This window comes from Lagenorhynchus albirostris, chromosome 1, assembly GCF_949774975.1.
Source record: "Lagenorhynchus albirostris chromosome 1, mLagAlb1.1, whole genome shotgun sequence".
Lineage (NCBI taxonomy): Eukaryota > Metazoa > Chordata > Mammalia > Artiodactyla > Delphinidae > Lagenorhynchus > Lagenorhynchus albirostris.
The window spans coordinates 188,056,366-188,074,574 of record NC_083095.1 but is presented as its reverse complement, the minus strand read 5'-3'; the positions used below and the strand labels follow the sequence as shown (position 1 = coordinate 188,074,574).

At 43.3% G+C, this 18,209-nt stretch overlaps 1 protein-coding gene across 3 annotated transcripts in view; it reads right to left on the bottom strand.

The window, feature by feature from the left end:
• The window catches only part of SLC39A12 (solute carrier family 39 member 12), a 67,604-nt gene extending 63,549 nt beyond the window's left edge, over positions 1–4,055 (bottom strand). For all 3 annotated transcript variants that reach the window (XM_060121751.1, XM_060121760.1, XM_060121764.1), the window contains exon 1: positions 3,795–4,055. In XM_060121751.1, the coding sequence (XP_059977734.1) occupies positions 3,795–4,055 (261 nt within the window). The remainder of the gene's footprint in view (positions 1–3,794) is intronic.
• Positions 4,056–18,209: the final 14,154 nt, after the last annotated feature.

Genomic DNA, 18,209 nt, shown 5'->3' with positions numbered 1-18,209 from the left:
TCGGTCGTCTTGAACGAACAGAGGTAGCCTACCCCTTGCTTAAGTTTTGAGGCCTGCTGAAATGGAACTTAATGGTGAATCAGAGGACCATGTGGTGAAAACTCTGTGCTCTGATATTTGAGTCTTTGACAAGTTACCTTAATGCAGAAGGTGGTGGCTTGAGGACGGAGTGGTGCAGGGAGAATCGGAAGAGCTAACATAAGGTACAATCTCTTCTGGGCGTGGATGTGACAAAAATTGCTATGGGGGTTGGTGGGGGGCCTGGGATTTTCAGTTCATCACCACTAGATTTGTTTCAGTTGTTACAGTTTTCCAGAGTGGCTCAGTCGTGGTTTGGGGGAGGATGTTTAGCAAAATTTTGCAAATACTGGCACCCCACAGGCATCAGATCTGTCCCAGGCTCTGACTCCAGTAAAGTGATTCTTTTTTTTTTTTTTTTTTGCGGTACGCGGGCCTCTCACTGCTGTGGCCTCTCCCGCTGCGGAGCACAGGCTCCGGACGCGCAGGCTCAGCGGCCATGGTTCACGTGCCCAGCCGCTCCGCGGCACGTGGGATCTTCCCGGACCGGGGCACGAACCCGCGTCCCCTGCATCGGCAGACGGACTCTCGACCACTGCGCCACCAGGGGAGCCCCTAAAGTGATTCTTTGTTGAAGAAGAATGGCCTCATTCAGAAATAATCCATTGACTTCCTTTGAATCTCGTCAGGTGGAGGCATAAGGTTTAAGAGGAAAAGAAAAACACAGATTCTGGGAATTCGTTTTTCAACTTCATAAGGAAACAAACTTTGGTAAAAAAAAAAAAGACTAGTCAAATTGTGAGAAGTCCTCTCTACTAAGCTAAACGGACTACTCAGACGTTTGGTAGTAATTTTCTATGAACCCTGGAGCCAAATCAGATTGCCTTTTCCCAGCTGCTTAATTCAGCTTTGTTTACTGTTTGTGTATTTCAGGCGAGACCCTCAGCGACAAAGGGCTATATGAAATCTTCTGTGTTAATAAGGCAGCTGTCAGAACCTGCAGGGTAAGCTTGAGGAATTTTAGACCAAGAGATGTTTAGAATTTGATTTTGCATTATGGGTAAGTCAGCTGCCTTCTTTTAAGTTCTTAGATTTTTAAAGTTCTGTTTTAGGAGGGGGCAGGGTTGCTAACAATTGACTATACAACACAAGAGGGAAATTATATTTCTTCCTTTTCCTCCCAGACAAAGATCTGGAAGGATGTCAGCTGATGACGGGCGCTAGCTTTTTGTGGGTCTGTACTAGATTTAGTGGCATTTCTAAGTGACAGAAAGGAAAGTCTTAACTGAGAAGAGTTCAGATAAACTTTCTCGATAAACAAGATAAAGCTTGATGCTTTTCAAACTTTATCCCATCACCATTATGACAACTCGGGGATGGGGGAGGGAATTAAATGCAGGACCTAAAAGCATTGATTCTCTCTGAATGTGTCTGAGAATCGCCTGGAGATCTTGGTTAAAATCCCCAAACCTCGGGCTTCCCTGGTGGCGCAGTGGTTGAGAGTCCGCCTGCCGATCCAGGGTACACGGGTTCGTGCCCCGGTCTGGGAGGATCCCACATGCCGCGGAGCGGCTGGGCCCGTGAGCCATGGCCCCTGAGCCTGCGCATCCGGAGCCTGTGCTCCGCAACGGGAGAGGCCACAACAGTAAGAGGCCCGCGTACCGAGAGAAAAAAAAAAAAAAAAAAAAATCCCCAAACCTCTGGGGACAGTCGAGGTGGGCGGGGCCGGGGGACGAGCAGGAGGGGGCTGCAGAGGAAAGTCTTGTTTTCTCAGCAGCACTGAAGGTCCGTCACAAAAGCTGCCCCAGTGACCTGGAAAAGGGGGCACTGGACATTTCCGCGAATATAACAGGGGAAGAGAGCTTGAGCTCGTATATGCTTTCATAGATGGTCATGTGACCTCACAGGGAGCCCCCTGAGAAAGGAATCAGCATCTCGGCATCCTAACAAGGACACGGACCCAGTGCTGACGGACTCCAAACCAGATTCTTTTCCCTTCCCCACGCCTGGAACCCATGCAGGCTCGTGGTTCTCATCATACCTGAAGTGGAATTTATTCTTTCGGAGTTAATTAATCCCTCATTAAATGTATCAAAACCCCCTTCTCACCCTTCCCGTTAAAAAATTAGATTAGATGATGATGATTCGGGTAAATTGGAGACTTCTGAGCAGGTGAAGCTGAGATCAGCCTCTTTTTTTAAGCTTAGTGTCTTAGAGAAAGAGAAACAGCGGCAGCAGGAGGGTGAAGCTATTACACACAGCGTTTCACTTCCTAGGAATGGAACAGAAACTAAATTGGCCAAATACTTGTTAATGTCATAGAAATCAAAAAAATGTACAAAACAACCCATCCCCCCCCAAAATGGAGAATAATCTTGCCTGTTTACATCCCCCCCCAAGCTAAAGTAATATCCAACCAGCCTTAATAAGGCATTTCATGTCATTAGAGAACATTTCTCTGAAGCGAATTCTCAGAGGACATTAATAAGATATGACTCCTAGTTATTTCCGGTGGGAAGTCTTCCGTTGCTATATATATAAATTACTGTCATCACAGATGAGTTGCCTTTACAACACATGTTTTCTCTGGGAACCCTTGGGAGTTTTACTGATTACTGAATTATTTACTGTTTGCACAGAGCAGAGAAAAATTCTGTTAGCAAGACCCTTCTGTGAAAAAAACAAAAACAAAAAACAAAACATGTGGCCAAGAAATGTTTCCCCCAGAACAAAGCGTGATTGAGAAGATCTGCTAAAATTTATTTTGGGGAGAAATGATTTGCCTCTCTTATTTAGTTAGTTATGTCTTCATTTATTTACTTATTTATTTGTGAGTAAGTTCATTTTGAAAAATCTCATCTCAGGAAAGGGATGCTCAGACTGTTTTGGTCTGTTTTTTGTCTGAAGTCATTTTAAGACATGGGCTCTTGCCTCTGGGGCTGCTCTGGTCATCCCCCCCTCCCCCCACCCAATGGAGACATTCTGATGTTACATTAAATGTTGATTTTACAGTAATGCTGATTTTACATTAAAGTGGCCTGCAGAGATTTTTAAAAATTCCATCCAGGGAAAGTGAAATCTCTATCTCTGGAGAGGAAGCTCCAGCCTGGGTATTTTGTGGAACCTGGCCAAGTGATGCTAATGGACAGCCAGGGTTTGAGAGTCACTTGATAGACTAGGAAATGCCTGGAAAATGGGTTTCTGGGGCCCATTTTAGCCCCACTGGGAGCACTTCCCTTCCCCAGCTTAGATTCCTCATTTTTAAGCAGATGATAATCCAATTCATTAACTCCCCACGATGCAAAATATTAGAACACACCTACCGATATCCGGGAGAAAGTACTTAAAAAATTCAACATGAGATAAATAGCAGATTGGTATTATTATGCCTCAGAAAACAAATGGCATCTATCTAACCAATCATGTTCAAGGTCACTGCAAGCTCATTAAAAGGATTAGCCAATCAGAAAGAAAAGGGATCTAGAAGTGCATACCTGCAAATAAATACCTCTAAACCTGCAGAAGCATTGTAGAAAGGCTTACTGAAGCATTACCATTTTAATAAAAACAAGTTCTCCCTGTCTCTAAATGCCATATGCAGAATGCTGTATGATTTGTCATATCCCAAATATGGGCGTTATTACACCATAATGCATTGCCCACTCGGATATTGGAAGGTTTGCAATGGATTTTTCTTTCCTAAAGTAAGCGGCTAAGGAATGCATGGCTCTCTTTGGAAAATGCCCTTGTCCCTGATCCCATTCTATGGCACTAACCAGATTGCAATCTCCTTGCCTTCCGTCTGTCCTCCGTGGGCACCCGGTTTTCTCTAGCAGCGTTCTGATGAGGCTTCTTGAGTGGTTCAGGGGCGTGGGCTCTTCTGCCGAGAGAACATGTAGAATTTCCGTCAGTTGCCCTGGACTCCAAGTGCCGCTGCTGTCTGGAGTTGAGGGTCTTTCCGTCTCAGTCAAGGGAACCAGGCTGAGTAGCAGGAACAATGGCCCCCCGAACACAGAGAGCTTTCTCCAGAAGCACATTTCCACTCTTCCTCTAGCCCAAGTCTGCCTCTGATGGCGGTGGGTGGGTTGGTGTGCACAGTGTCAACTTGTAACTGGAGGAATGTCTGTGCAAAGAGGAAAAATAAAGCCTTTAATTACTGTGCCTGCAACAGGTTTGAAAGGATTCATTAATTGGGTGGCTAAGCTGATTGGCAATGACAAGCTGTTTCTGAACAACTGGGGGTCTGTAGCTCACTTATAACTCCCACCAACCGGCAGGAAACTATGGTGGGTGTAGACTTTCAAACTGTACAACAGCCAAGAAGTGTGTTATATTGTCTCTCTCTGAAATAGACAGAGTCAAAAATTAGGAAGAATGCATTTCACTGTCCATCCTGACGGTGCTACAGGTCATAAGACCCGGGGCAGGAAACACCCTCATTTATTTTTTTATTGGAGTATAGTTGATTTACAATGTTGTGTTAGTTTCAAGTGTACAGCAAAGTGATTCGGTTATACATACGTATATATATATTTTTTTCGGATTCTATTATGTAGTTTATTACAGAATATTGAGTATAGTTCCCTGTGCTATATAGTAGGTCCTTGCTGTTTACCTATTTTATGTATAGTGGTGTGTATACATTAAGCCCAAACTCCTAATTTATCTCTCCACCCCCGCCAACAGGAAACGCCCTCATTTTATCCCATTGATTTATGGGCCTCCTCAGTGAAGTAAGTAAATAAAAGTAAACAGAAAATACATTTGAATAAATTACAGCTATCATGTTGAGTTAGAAGATTTTTCGATAAGGAAGGGACTAAAAGAAAATAGTAACATCGAGAACATACTGGTTACTTTTTAGTTTTCAGTTGATTAAAAGTATGAACTATCTTGGAAAAACAAGAGAGTTTCAAGGCCACACGAGCCATGATACATCCACATATTCAGGCCTCAGCAAAGAAGTGAAAGGACAGCTTGAGAACCAATCAGCTTTCTGGAAAAAAATTAATATCTTCAACCGACTGCTTAAGGAATGCAAAATGTTAACAGCATCTCATGGCAGATCTTGGCCCAGAGATGAGCTAATAATGACTGTGGGGTAGTGAGAAAAATACTTTCATGGTTTAAAAAGAAAAAAGAGAGAGAGAGTTTAAGATTCTTATGTTAGCGTTTAAAAAATGACAGACGATGATACAAACATTTCTAAACCCTGTGCTTACCTTCAGACAAAAGACAAATGATTATTTATCTGGAGCTCTGTGGCCTTTTAAATCTCAGAGAGTATTTCATGGTTACAAAGTCCTCTGTTTTTAAAATTCCTTGACTGTGTGCTGGGAGCTAGAGAGGATTATTTCAGCCCAGAACAGTTTTCAGTTGCTATGGAGAATAACAATGAAGGTGGATAAAAGTGAGAACTTTCTGTCTGGCCGATTTTCAGGAAAACCAAATTAGTGTCGCTAATGAACCTGACTTTTTATATCAATATTGACCAACTGTCTTAGAATTCTGAGAAGAACCTTAGAATTTCCTACAGCCACTTGTCCTTTAAAGGACTGAGCTAGGTCAAAAAAGTTCCCCTTGTAGAATGGAAAGGCTTTTGTGTTAGGTCAAGACATTTTTTCCCCCAGAGGATTCTGTGATAATTGTTTTATCCACATCTCAAACCAACGATTTGTTGAAAAGATAGGCTCATTAGAATTTTATTTTATAAGGTGCAGAGGTTTAAACGATTTCAGGCATTCGTGAATTCATAAATAGATTTTTCAAAGAAAAAGTGTTTGCTGGAGGAATAAAGTTCTTACCTGGGACGTAAGTGGGAAACTTTAAGTAGCTATATATACTCTGATCCCAGAGCCTGTGGTAGAGGTCATTGCATAAGGCCCTCGGGTCCTGTGAAAAGAGCTCTCACTAAGTTATTGGGGAATAAATGACTGAAAGAACAAATGAAGTGGTGAATTTTATAGGAGGTAAGAGACGTCAAGACCCAAGATTTCAAAGTGGACAGTGTACGTGGAAACAGCACACAGGCTATAGACACACCGAGTGAACCTGAAGAGTGTAGGAAATGGGGAGAGGCTTGAGTCTGCTGCTAAGGTGCTAGCTGAGTGAGGAGGGGAAGGAAATACAGAGAGAAGGAAGGCGACATCATGAGTGTCCTCAGTTGCTCATTGGATATGAAAATTGGGAGCAACCGGGTGAGAGAATCCTAGGCCCACACTGATAACCCTGTCAGGAATACGGAAGGCTGACACTCCCAGAAAATGGCCGGCTGCTCTGAATTACACAGCACGGAGCCCTCGGGTTTAGCCAAACTGTCAAGGGAAGGGCCTTGGCCTGTTTCTCAGGAGCTCTGCGGGGAGATTACCTGGAATTAGAGTCTAGAACCAGCGGTCCAACAGAAGAGCGAGGAGGCGGTCAGGCCCTTCCAGCCGTGGATCCGGAGCACGCAGAGAAGCAAAGGGACTGAGGACCAGAGGGCGGCACTGCGAAGCTCGCTGCAGGCTCCCGCCCCTGGCCTGTTGCCCTCCCCCCCCGGCGGGGGCGGGGAACACCTGAGCATCGTTCCCAGGCTCCACCCTAGCTAAGTCTCGGGCACTTGGTTAGGAGGCAACTAAGGGAAAGCGGCCCAAAACCCACTGAGCAAATTATCCAGTCCTGCCATCACCTGCTACTATTAAGAACCTCCACTTTGCCTTATTTCCGGAACTAAGCCCTTGCTTCCTGGCCCACCTCCAATTAGCAGGTCCCCAAATGGGCCCTCCCTGCCCGAGTCCCACTACATAACCTTCTCGGTTTCGGCAGCACTGGATCTTGATTGGCTGTGACCAGTGGTCCCGGGACAGTGTCCTCTGCTGGGACTTCGGTATCCTTTACCTGATTCCCTGATGGATGTCCAGGCTGGAAGTCCCGTATTTCCTAGTCTGAGATGCCCTGTGCCTAGAGAGCCCCTCCTCATAGGGTCCCAGCGAGTTATCTCCTGCAGAAATTCTTAAACACCCATCACTAGGCTCAGCTGATCCCGGCACCTCCACCAGCCCAGCCACAAGCCAGGAGGCTCCCAACTGCGCGAACTTCTCCCCCAGGTCACAGCCTGTATCATTTGCCCCCCAAGGCTTGCTCTCCTCTCACAGTCTTACCTAAGTCAGCTAACAGCCAGGTTCCTCGTCCTGTCCCAGGGTGAGACAGCCATTGAGGTGGGGGGTGGGGTGGGGTAAGGAGAAGGCTGGAAGGCAGGCAGATCCCGGGGAAGAAGCAGGAAGCGAACACGGGGCTGTGGCTTCCTTAGCCTGGTGTGGGTGGCATCCCCAGCCAGCCTGCAATCAACCTTCCTTAAACACCATTATACTTGCAATCCAAACCGACCTCTAGGGGTAATGAGTTTCAGGTGTGAACTAACCCACTGTACAAAGCAGGAGCTCATTGACTTCTGATTGACATTTACAAGGATTTAACCCGCATGTGGGACCAGTCTCACCTGATGCAGTATCTCCTGATACACAGACCCTTTTTTTGTGCTAACGCAGGAAGATGTAGTGGATGGGAGGTGGGAGGGAAGCAGGAAGACTGAATAATCCATCCTTCCTTCAGCTCGCATTCTTTGCCTTTTGGGATGGCCTGAGTTTCAAACTTCTACCTCATGTCAATATAATGTATGTACATGTGTACTCTGCCTTGACCTGGAAAGAATTTAAAGGGGCCCACCAGGTAAAAAGAAATACAAGATGTCAACTGCTTAAGAAGAGACCGAAACAAGAGTAGAACCATCTCGTACCGTTCAGGGCTGCCATGTACAGTTTTGCAGGTTGCATACTGTACGACTCTAGGGCTCATCATTCACTTCCGTAATCACCACAGATTTATAGATTTATTAAAACACTTTTCCAGCAAATGTTCTGAGGAAAGGGGGCTTTGAGCTTGTGGTAGGACTGCATGTGTTTCTCTTCCTCAGCATCCAGCCTGGTGGGGCCATCTCTGGCTGTAAGATGCGGTCCTACAATCTGAGCTACCGCTGGGCCTCACTTCTCCCCACGTCCTCCCTTTATGCTGTCTTCTTCCCTCTTTTCCAAGACTCTAATCTCTCTAAATCATAATTATAATAATGTTTATTAACATTTTGGAGTGTCTTTAATGCCTAGGCACTGAGCTAAGTAACCTTACATGTATTTTCTCATGTAATTTCAGCTGAACCTAATGAATTTCTCACTGTACATTTCAGAAATCCCCGGGGTCACACAGCTAGTAGATGCCACCAGAAATCCAGGCCTGTCCTCATCAAACTCGGTACTTATACCACCAGGCAACTGTCTGTTGCGATGTGATCCCATGTTTTTATTTGTAAGTCCAAGCTTCTTTTTACAATGAAACCTGGGATACACAAAAGAAGCAGGCAAGAGTACATCATAAAGAAAAGAATCCTTTTCCATATACGTCATTACACAGTATCGAGTAGAGTTAAAAAATTTTTTTTAATTAAAAAAATTTTTAAATAAAAAATTCATGTGATAGAGCTAGATTAGAAAAAATAATAATAATCTGCTACATTGTGATTTTTGCATACTCACCAAACCCCCTTCAGCCCAAACGTTCTCAGGAAAAAAATTTTTCAGAAAAAAAGTAGAACTTTAAAATAAATAGATCCTCAGGGTCTCCTTTTCTGTATTACTTAACAGGACTACCCAGTAGGCATTTGAAACAATGCTACTCCTTCTTCAACTGCTCTCTCAGAGGAAAAACAGAATATTCAATTAACAAGGCAGCATCTACAGAGTAAATACTAGTTTTATTTCTCTCCTGATTCTACATCACTGCATTTCCAAAAACTAGAAAATGTCAACTGTTTTAAATGTAGACATTTAGATTATCTTTGATTTGGAAACTGATAGTAAACATGATTTTTTACAAAACACACATCTCATGTGCAACTTTCAAACAACATCTCTTTCTCCTTATGAAAACCATGTATGATTACTAATAGAAAAAAAAACTGTAGAAAATACCTAAGAGCATTAAAAAAAAAGAGGGTGGTCTCTCCACCAGAGATAACAGATGGATTATGTTGTGTGAATGGTTTTAAAGCTCACTGTTTGTACTCATTATACAGTGTCGGTCCTGCTAGAAATGGATATTATTTTATTAGTCATTTCAAAAATTCACCTTTCAGTTTGGTTTTGATGATCCTCATAGCTGGCTTTCCACATCCTTAATTTCCACTCTTTTTATTTCCTGTCTTTCCATAGTTCTTTCTGTGGGAAAGGAGCTTTGAGTGCAGACGTTGCTAGAGGTCTACCCGATATCCATTCCTCCTGCCTTAATTTGTTGGGCAGCAAAGTGCCCAGCTAAAAACTCTCGCTTCTGCAGACTCTTTCGAAGAAGACACGTGACACAGCTTGGAGATGACGTGAGTGGCAGGCTGCTGGGGGCATCAGAGAGGCCCTCCTGCCTGAGGTGCAGAAGTGACATCACATGTGGCCCAGGGTGAGGTAAAGAGAAAGAGAACAAGAGCCTCCCCCTTCAAGTTGAAGCAGGAAGACAGAAGAAGGGGAGCCTGGGCCCTAGAAGTATCATCCAGGTCACCCCAGGAGCCCTGGTTGCCTATTCTTGGAGCGTTGGTTGAGTGAAATCCACAAACCCCTATCTGTGAAATCCTTTTTGTCAAATTCTCTGTTGATCTGCACCAAATGCAAACACTGGTACCCCTTGAGACAACAATGATACGTCTTGCCATCTTTTTCTGCCTCTTGAAATGACATTTGCAGACATGGAGAGAGCTCATGGAAATGGAGAGTTGGAATGAGGAGGCCTGGTGGCCAATTAATTTCCCAGCTACTTCCTGAGTCACTCTGGGTGAATCACTGTGTAAACAGATATATGAGTCATCCATTTCTGTACCGCAGGTTACCACAAGCTTGGGCTATGAACAGGACACGTTTATTATCGCACAGTTTCTGGGGTCAGGAGTCCAGGCGTGGCTCACGTGGGTCGTCCACTCCCAGCCTGGTTTCATCAGGCTGCAATTCAGGTGGCAGCCGGGGCTGGGGTTTCTTTTGAAGACCGGACTGCAGAGGATCCCCTTTCAAGCTCACCTGGTCCTTGGCAATCTAATGAATTCTAATCACAGGGTGACACCCCCTCATTGAACTGGTCAGAAGTAAATTACAGGTTCAGCCCACACTCGAGGGGAGGGGATACCCTAAGGGTGTGAATACCAAGAGGTGGGGATGACTGGGGCCCATAAGGTATCAAAGGGAGCAGAGCAGAATCACTGTGCTGTACACCTGAAACTAACACAAGATTGTAAATCATCTCTACGTCCATTTACAGAGCGAGAAGCGTGGGAAATGATGTGGGTGAATATGATAATTAACATTCCAGAGGCTGTGGTTTGCATCTGTAGTCTTTTCTGAGGGGGTAGGGAAGATGGAGCTTCTGACATCTTTCTTCATCTCCTAATCACTCTCCAACTGGTTTCGAAGTCCTCCTGGAGTTAGCCACAGATATTACCAATCAAAGGCTGTATTTAACATTTCATATTTACTCAGAAGCTTGAGTAACAGTCTAAAACACTGGGAATTGTGTTGTTTTTTTTTTTTAATTTAACTTCACATTTGTTTGATCCTAAAATTGAGAACTTATCCTTTGTCATTTGAAAAGGATATTTCATAAAGTATATAACCATCAAACATATTTTTTTACTCCACACACTAAAAATATTGCAGTTTCTAGAATATTTTTAGGAAAACAGCAGAATCCTTATTGAACACTTTATTCTGCTTTTAAGATTGAGACTTTGGCATTCATTGTCAAATATGTCAAATTATGTGACTTGGGCTGAAATTTCTATCTTTTGAATATCCTTTAACATGATGACTTTTTAAAAAAACTTCAACTCAAATATTGCCAAGAAAAAGTGATTCAACATTTATGTTGATTAAACTAATGCCATTCAAGAGCATTGTGTAAACTAAATTGTTCAGTGCTTAGTACTCAATGGATTTTAGTCTCAGCATGAAAAATAATCTCATATTTCTAATATTTGTGCAATCTTTAGGCACATGATATAATTTAAAAAGTTGTTATTTAAGCATTTATGTGCAATGTTATATAGATCATAACTATGTCAAATATATTCACGGCAAAAATATTGACTATAAAGTATTAATAGTAGTTCCCCACTGGTGGTAGGAATATAGGTGAGTTTTCTTTCCATTTCCAATATTTTCCAAAGTTTCTATAATAAACATGTATAATTTTGCGCAACAGGGAAAAAAAGCATCATTTTTAAAAGAGAGGATTTGACTAAATCCATGGTTTTCCTTTTTAAATTATTTGTTTAGGCAGCAAAACTCTTCTTTTAAAAGAAATTCTTAGAAGTAACCACATATGCGAATCTGAGAAGAGTGATGATTGTGTTTTGGAGGTGTTCTTTCTTGTTTCTGGAACTCCACAACATCCAAGCGTTCTTCAGAACACATTTTTAAAACCACTAGACCAGACAGTTTCTAGAATTCCTTAGAGCTGGCTGCAGTGGTAATAGGAGCCTAACAGACCTGGGGGAAAGGCCCCAAGTAGGACTTATGGGATCTCTGAGCCATTTTCTCTTCATTTTTAAGATGGATATATCATCTGCCCTCAGGGCATTGGGTACAATGGCACATTTATGAGCTCAGTAAATGGACTATTGTCACACTGCAATCATTATCTAAGCCCTATGGTGTAATTCCATGAAAAGTCACTCTCCGGTCCCTCTCTCTGGCTCTTTCTCCAGGCCACTGAATTTCCCCAGGTTCTAGGATTCATGATAATCTCTCAGGCTGAAATGGTCCTTTCTCCCCTCAGCTGATTAACCTAGAGTTAGTTTTAAGACCAACTCAAATACCACTGCTTTCGAAAAGCCTTCCATGAGTCCCATGTGTGGTAGAACCCCCATCATCTGCACCTTGTGATACTCTTTTATCCTACTTGTCCAATGGTGTGTTAATTCACATGTTTATATCTTGTTTATGCCTCAGCTCACCCATTAATGGGGCACGGGTCTTAATCATTTTTATATTGCTAGCATTACACACTGTATCTGATAAGTAGTGAGGGCGCATCAACAGAAAATAGTGGCCACAAGCAGTGAACAGTAATACAGCCATTTTGCTCCACTAGATATAAGATTATTAGCAGTTGAAAACAAAGAGAGGAATCTACTGATCAATGTAGTATCAGAGTAGGTCTATGATTGAATGGACTTCCTACTGTTATGGACACAGGGCAGGAACTGGCAGTGGAAGATGCCAGCATAGGCAAGATACGAAAGTACAGAAGTGCACTTGAGTCCTGAAGGTGGGCAAAAGTCCCACCCTTTGGAAATACACCTCAAATCAATCCAGCGAGCAATTTTCCCTACAAGGTGTTAAAATGTAAGTCATCGAGGCATGAGAACACACTGTCCAGTTAATTTGTTAAGCTTACCTATCCAATATTGAGGAAAACCATTACGTTTCCAAATGGTTTAAATTGTTCAGTCGCTATTAACTCACAAAGCTACTGAAAGTCCGAGTAGCATACATGTGTGTGAAAAATATGGCTTTTCTTTATCTTCTTATGTCAACTTCAGTCTGACTCTGAGCCTCCACGTCGACTGGCTGCAGAGAAATTCTATCCTAAGCTGGGGCAAAAGTCCCAGGTCAAACACCCGGGAAACCCTCTAATCAGTGGTACACTCTGGTGATTGTTAAGAATCTTCTCATCCCAATTCCTGTGGTCTGCTTTTGTTCACTTCCTCTCCTGTTTCCATTCTGCATCTGGGACTCAGAATCTTTGCTCAGACTGAAGCCTCTCTGTCTCAGTTTGAGGCACTCCTCTGATGTCTTGTCACTCCAAGAGAGCAAATTCTCCCTTCCTTTGCCTTTTTGTCAACAGATGGAACGATGATCCCTACCCGCGTTAAGGAGGGCAACCTGCTTAACTCAGCCTACAGATTCAAGTGCTGATCTCATCCAGAAACATCTTCACAGACACACCCAGAATAACGCTGAACCAATTATCTGGGTACCCTGCGGTCCCATCAAGTTGAGGCATAATATAATAGTAACTACCATATCGACATCTGATCGTTTATTATTGAAACCCAGCTTCCTGTTACGTTAGAACTTCTGGAAACTCAGCTTCCCTTGGGGGCTATGTAGCATTTCCCATGTGAACTTCTTTATACTTTAGAGTTTAAGAGAGTATAAATCTCAATCTATTGAGGGCCTGAATAAAACAAAAAGGCAAAGGAAGGGAGAATTTGCTCTCTCTGTGTGACAGTCTCTGAGCTGGGCCATTGGTTCTTAGATACCCTGAGGCTTGGCACGGTGGAATACGCCTGGTTGAAGACAGTCCAAAAGAACACAGTGGCTTGGATTCTCTGAAGATCAGCTTCAGGAAAGGCTACCTGATACTGTCTGGCCTCCCCAGACTTGTATTCCTCGCTCCTCTCTGCCTGCATGGAAACCCCAGAGGATCGAGATTTTGCTGCTTGTCAAGGAAGAGACGTGGCTTTGAAACGTGAGCCAGGAGGAAGCGAAACAAGCCCAGTGCCTCTACACATCTTGATGTTGAGCTCCGAGGAAAACAGCAGCTTCCCAGGCTCCAGTTGGCCAAGGCCTCTCGGAGGCTGTCCCAGATTCTCTGTCGCTTGGCAGTGGAGTCCGCATCAGCTGCTCAGGCTGAGGTCCCAAACTGGGTCTGCTTCCTTCATGCTCTGCAAGTTTGGCTTGGGTGTCCTCATTGGGTGGGGAGTGGCCCTGTGGACAGTCAAAGCAGGAGTCCCAGTTCCTGCTTTGTGACACACCCACCGTAGGTGCTTGAGACCAGCACAGGTGTATCTGGCCAGGCTGCAGTCCATAGGGGGAGGTGGCTCACGGCACAGGTAGGGGGCTGGCGGGGTACGTAGGATATGGAGAAAGACTCCCAACAAAAGCAATTCTTATGTAATCCATCTCTAGTTACAGCCTACCGACACATGGCAGCAAAGGCCCAGACCAAAGCCTGGACATGCCCAGAGAAAACTGCAACATTTTATTATAAGACCCAAGATCAATAACACAAACACAGAGAGACTGTAGAGGTTTAGCCCATCTTGCAAGCTGGTGTCTCCTGGACGGAGTCAAACCTTGCCAGGTAAAGGGAACGTCATATGCAGAGAAGTAGGTCCCTGGAGACTATCAATCCCACACCCTCCTTTCTTCTTCATTGGATATGTCAAATTCCCCTCCTGTGTCCCCAGTTCAAGAGCCAGGGCCTTTGAGTTTTGGAGTTAAGCCCCAGGGTGGCACATGGCAGTGAGCAGAACACATTCTAGGACAAGCTGGAATTCATTTGATAACCTGTCTCTGTGCCTGACATTTGATAGGTACTTAATCAGTTTCCCTATTAGAGCCTTATTATTATTATTTCCTTTAGAGCCAAGGGTTACTCTGATTTCCAGAAAACTTGGGCAAAATAAGAGACAAATTCCTCTTTGAAAGATTTATGGCAAGTTTTCTCAAAGAAGCAGATGAAGTTTCTTTCGCTCTTTCACTTCTCAAGAGAACAAAGCTGGATTACAGAGTTAAGATGGTCACGAGCATGAGAAGGTTTCCATTTACTTCCTTTTATAAGCTGAGCAAACTCTGACCCAAGGAAACTGACATTTCCATGAGGTGAGCGTCTTTATGGTGATAAACAATTCTCTGTTATCGCCAACAGTGTAGAGAAATGGTTCTTTCCACAAAGATCTAGGGTTCTGCCCAGGACAACATAATGTCTGGCTTTTCCCCTCCTTGAGTTTATGTTCTAAGATTGGATAAGAGGGACAAATTGTCAACTCACACATCTTCATTCATGGTGATTGTGAAGGGAATGTATGAACACTACAGCATTGGGAGAATGTCTTAATCCATTGGGGCTTCTATAACAAGATATATGGTGGTTTATAAACAACAGAAATTTATTTCTCACCATTCTGGAGGCTGGGAAATCCAAGATCAAGGCACCAGCAGATTCAGTGTCTGCTGACAACCTGCTTCCTGGTTCATAGATGGCCATCTTCTCTCTGTGTGCTCACATAATGGAAGGGGCAGGAAGCTCTGTGGGGTCTCTTTTATTTTATTTTTTAATATTTATTTATTTACTTACTTATTATTTTGGCTGCTTTGGGTCTTCGTTGCTGCACACAGGCTTTCTCTAGTTGAGGCGAGCAGGGGCTACTCTTCCTTGCGGTGCGCAGGCTTCTCCTTGAGGTGGCTTCTCTTGTTGCGGAGCACGGGCTCTAGGTGCACAGGCTTCAGTAGTTGCAGCACACAGGCTCAGTAGTTGTGGCACACAGGCCCTAGAGCACACGGGCTTCAGTAGTTGTGGCTCGCAGGCTTAGTTGCTCCATGGCATGTGGGATCTTCCTGCCCCAGGGATCAAACCTGTGTCCCCTGCATTGGCAGGCGGATTCTTAACCACTGCACTACCAGGGAAGTCCCTGTGGGGTCTCTTTTACAAGGGCACTAATCCCTTTCATGGGGATTCCACTCTCATGACCTAATCACCTCCCAAAGACCTCACCAATACCATCACCTTGGGGGTTAGGTCTCACATATGGATTTTGGGGGACACATACATTCAGACAATAGCAGAGGATATAAGGGAGTTCAGAAAAGAAGTGAAGAAGTGGATTTTAGCACCTACAGTTCCTGATTAAGTAACAGAAAGAATAGAAAAACTGCAGCTTTCGTTAACTCCCATGCTGTATGGCTATAAGGCTTTGACCTCACGGATTATGTGAGATTTCTAATAGCTTTGGGGAGAATGAAACCTCAATGTAAAGTGATTCCAGAATGGAGTGCTCATCAAAATCACAACCTGAGGGCATCAGAATCCCTTGGGATGCTTGTTGAAATGCAGATTCCAGGATTGGACCCAGGTCTACTTAATCAGAATCGCAAGCATGGGCCCAGAGGAATTGGTATTTTGAATAAGCTCTCCATGTGACTCTTATCCCCATCAAAGTTTGAGAACCCCTGCCTAAACTCCAAATCAGGACCAAGCCCAGGCAGTCTTGAACTTTCTTGCCCTTAAAGAAAACAAATTAAGTCAACAGAAAAGAGAACATGGTAGCTTCGTAGGTTTCTTGAAAATGAGAGAACTGTATGTACATGAGCTGTAACCAGACCCATAAGGAGAAAGGTTTTCTCAACCCGCAGAGCGAGTTGAATGAGATCAGTAGTTTTTGCCAAAACCTAATCCTGCAGACCTGCCATGAATAACTTTAATATTTTAAAGCCCTCACAGCATAGCCAGGATCCCCAACCAATTCAGAAAGCCTTTCCAATGTTAGTGTCACCTTCTGCTGAAAGAAGTTGCCTGTCAGGGGTCCCTTCTAAATGAAAAACATTATTTACAGAACGCTAAAGAAATTCTAATACCAAAATATGTGCTCCTGGTATGTTGTTGAGAGGTTTGGGCAACGTTTCCAGCAGAAGTCTTCTAAAGCATTTTTATGATAACATTTAAAATCCAAAACAATGTTTTAAGGAAATTGTCTTATTTGATAGTTGGAGACAATAAGAAAAACCAGAAGTATGAAGAAACAAATTATAATGTTACTATTTGGGGTCATATCTTCTCTTTGGTAACAAATTAAAAAGTAATTTAAAAAAATGAAATGATATTAAGGGTAGCTTTTCTACATCAGAAAATTCACCAACTGCTCTCCCATAACTGTGAGTCATACTACTGTATTCATGTTGTCAAGAATTTTGAATAAGGAATCCTGAATAATTAACCTTCTCAGTAGTACTATTTAACATATTTCTTCATCACCGAATTCATGGGAAGTTCTTATCTGTTTGCTCTGTTCTGTTTTGCTAGTCAAGCCAATGCCTGAGTACCACACCTAGATTCTAGTTTCATGGGTCTGGGGTGACGTTCAGGTGATTACAATGTATAACCAGTGTTGAGACATCCATTTATAGCCAATGCAATAGGTTTTCCTTAAGTCATTAGAAGACAACTTCTCAGCAATATAGGTGCTTTACATTCCCAATAATACAAAGGTTTCTAAATTCAGATAGGACTCTCCACCTCCAATTTTGTTATGGAGACAAGCCAGTAATTGTTCTATGCATCCCACAGTTATATGACCTAAGTCTCGGGGGGAGGTGGGTCTCTGAGCCTAATTCTTACCAAGTTTACTGGAGTAACTTAAAACTCCAAATTTGAGTGTCTCGGTAAAAAAGAGTGTTATTTCTGAGGGCCTCTCTAAATGCAGCCAAGTCACACATGCAGCTTTGATTTTGTGGGTTTTAAGGCAAAGTAGTAGTTAGACGTGTCATCAGGTCAGAGCCTGACATGACATCAGGATGCTGTGAAAGCAGGTCAAGCAGAGGGAGGACCAAAGAGAAGATGACTTCCTGTCAGTAGCTGAGCCAGTTCCTAAACTCCAGCCCCTGCCCACATGCATCTCACTTTCCTCCCTAATGACAATGAGCTGCTTCTCATCTCAGTGGCTTTGCTCAAGTGTTTCCTGTCTCTGGCATCCATTCCTACCTTCCCTCCTTACCCCTCGAGATACTTTCTATCATCCCGTCAGACTCCGCTCAGTCTCTACTCAGATGCCACCTCTCAGCAGCTGTTCCTGACACTCAGACTGGTTCCATAGGGAAGCGAATAAAACTTAAGCTTTGGGGTCCCTCACTCACATGGGTCCCTTCCAAACCCCTGGGAGGGGCCCCAGAAGTGCTTTCACGTGGTCATGTTTCTTAAATAAAATCTGCAGAAGTAAGACGTTTTAACCATAATTGTTTCAGACTCTCCACTTCAACTACCCTTCTGTCAAACTTCCTCTTGTGTTAAGTCCTGTTAGAGTGACCATGAGAAATTTTGAGAATCAGGGTAACCTCAAATTCCTACTCCATGCCTCTCCCATCTGGGGTTAGCAGATGCAAACTATGATATATAGAATGGATAAACAACAAGGTCTTACTGTATAGCATAGGGAACTGTATTCAATATTCTGTGATAAACCATAATGGAAAAGAATATAAAAAAAGAATGTAGATATATGTATAACTGAATCACTTTGCTGTACAGTAGAAATTAACACAACATTGTAAATCAACTATATTTCAATTAAAAAATAATTTTAAAAAGAGAGAATCATGGTAACTGGACACTGAATTTGGAATACATGC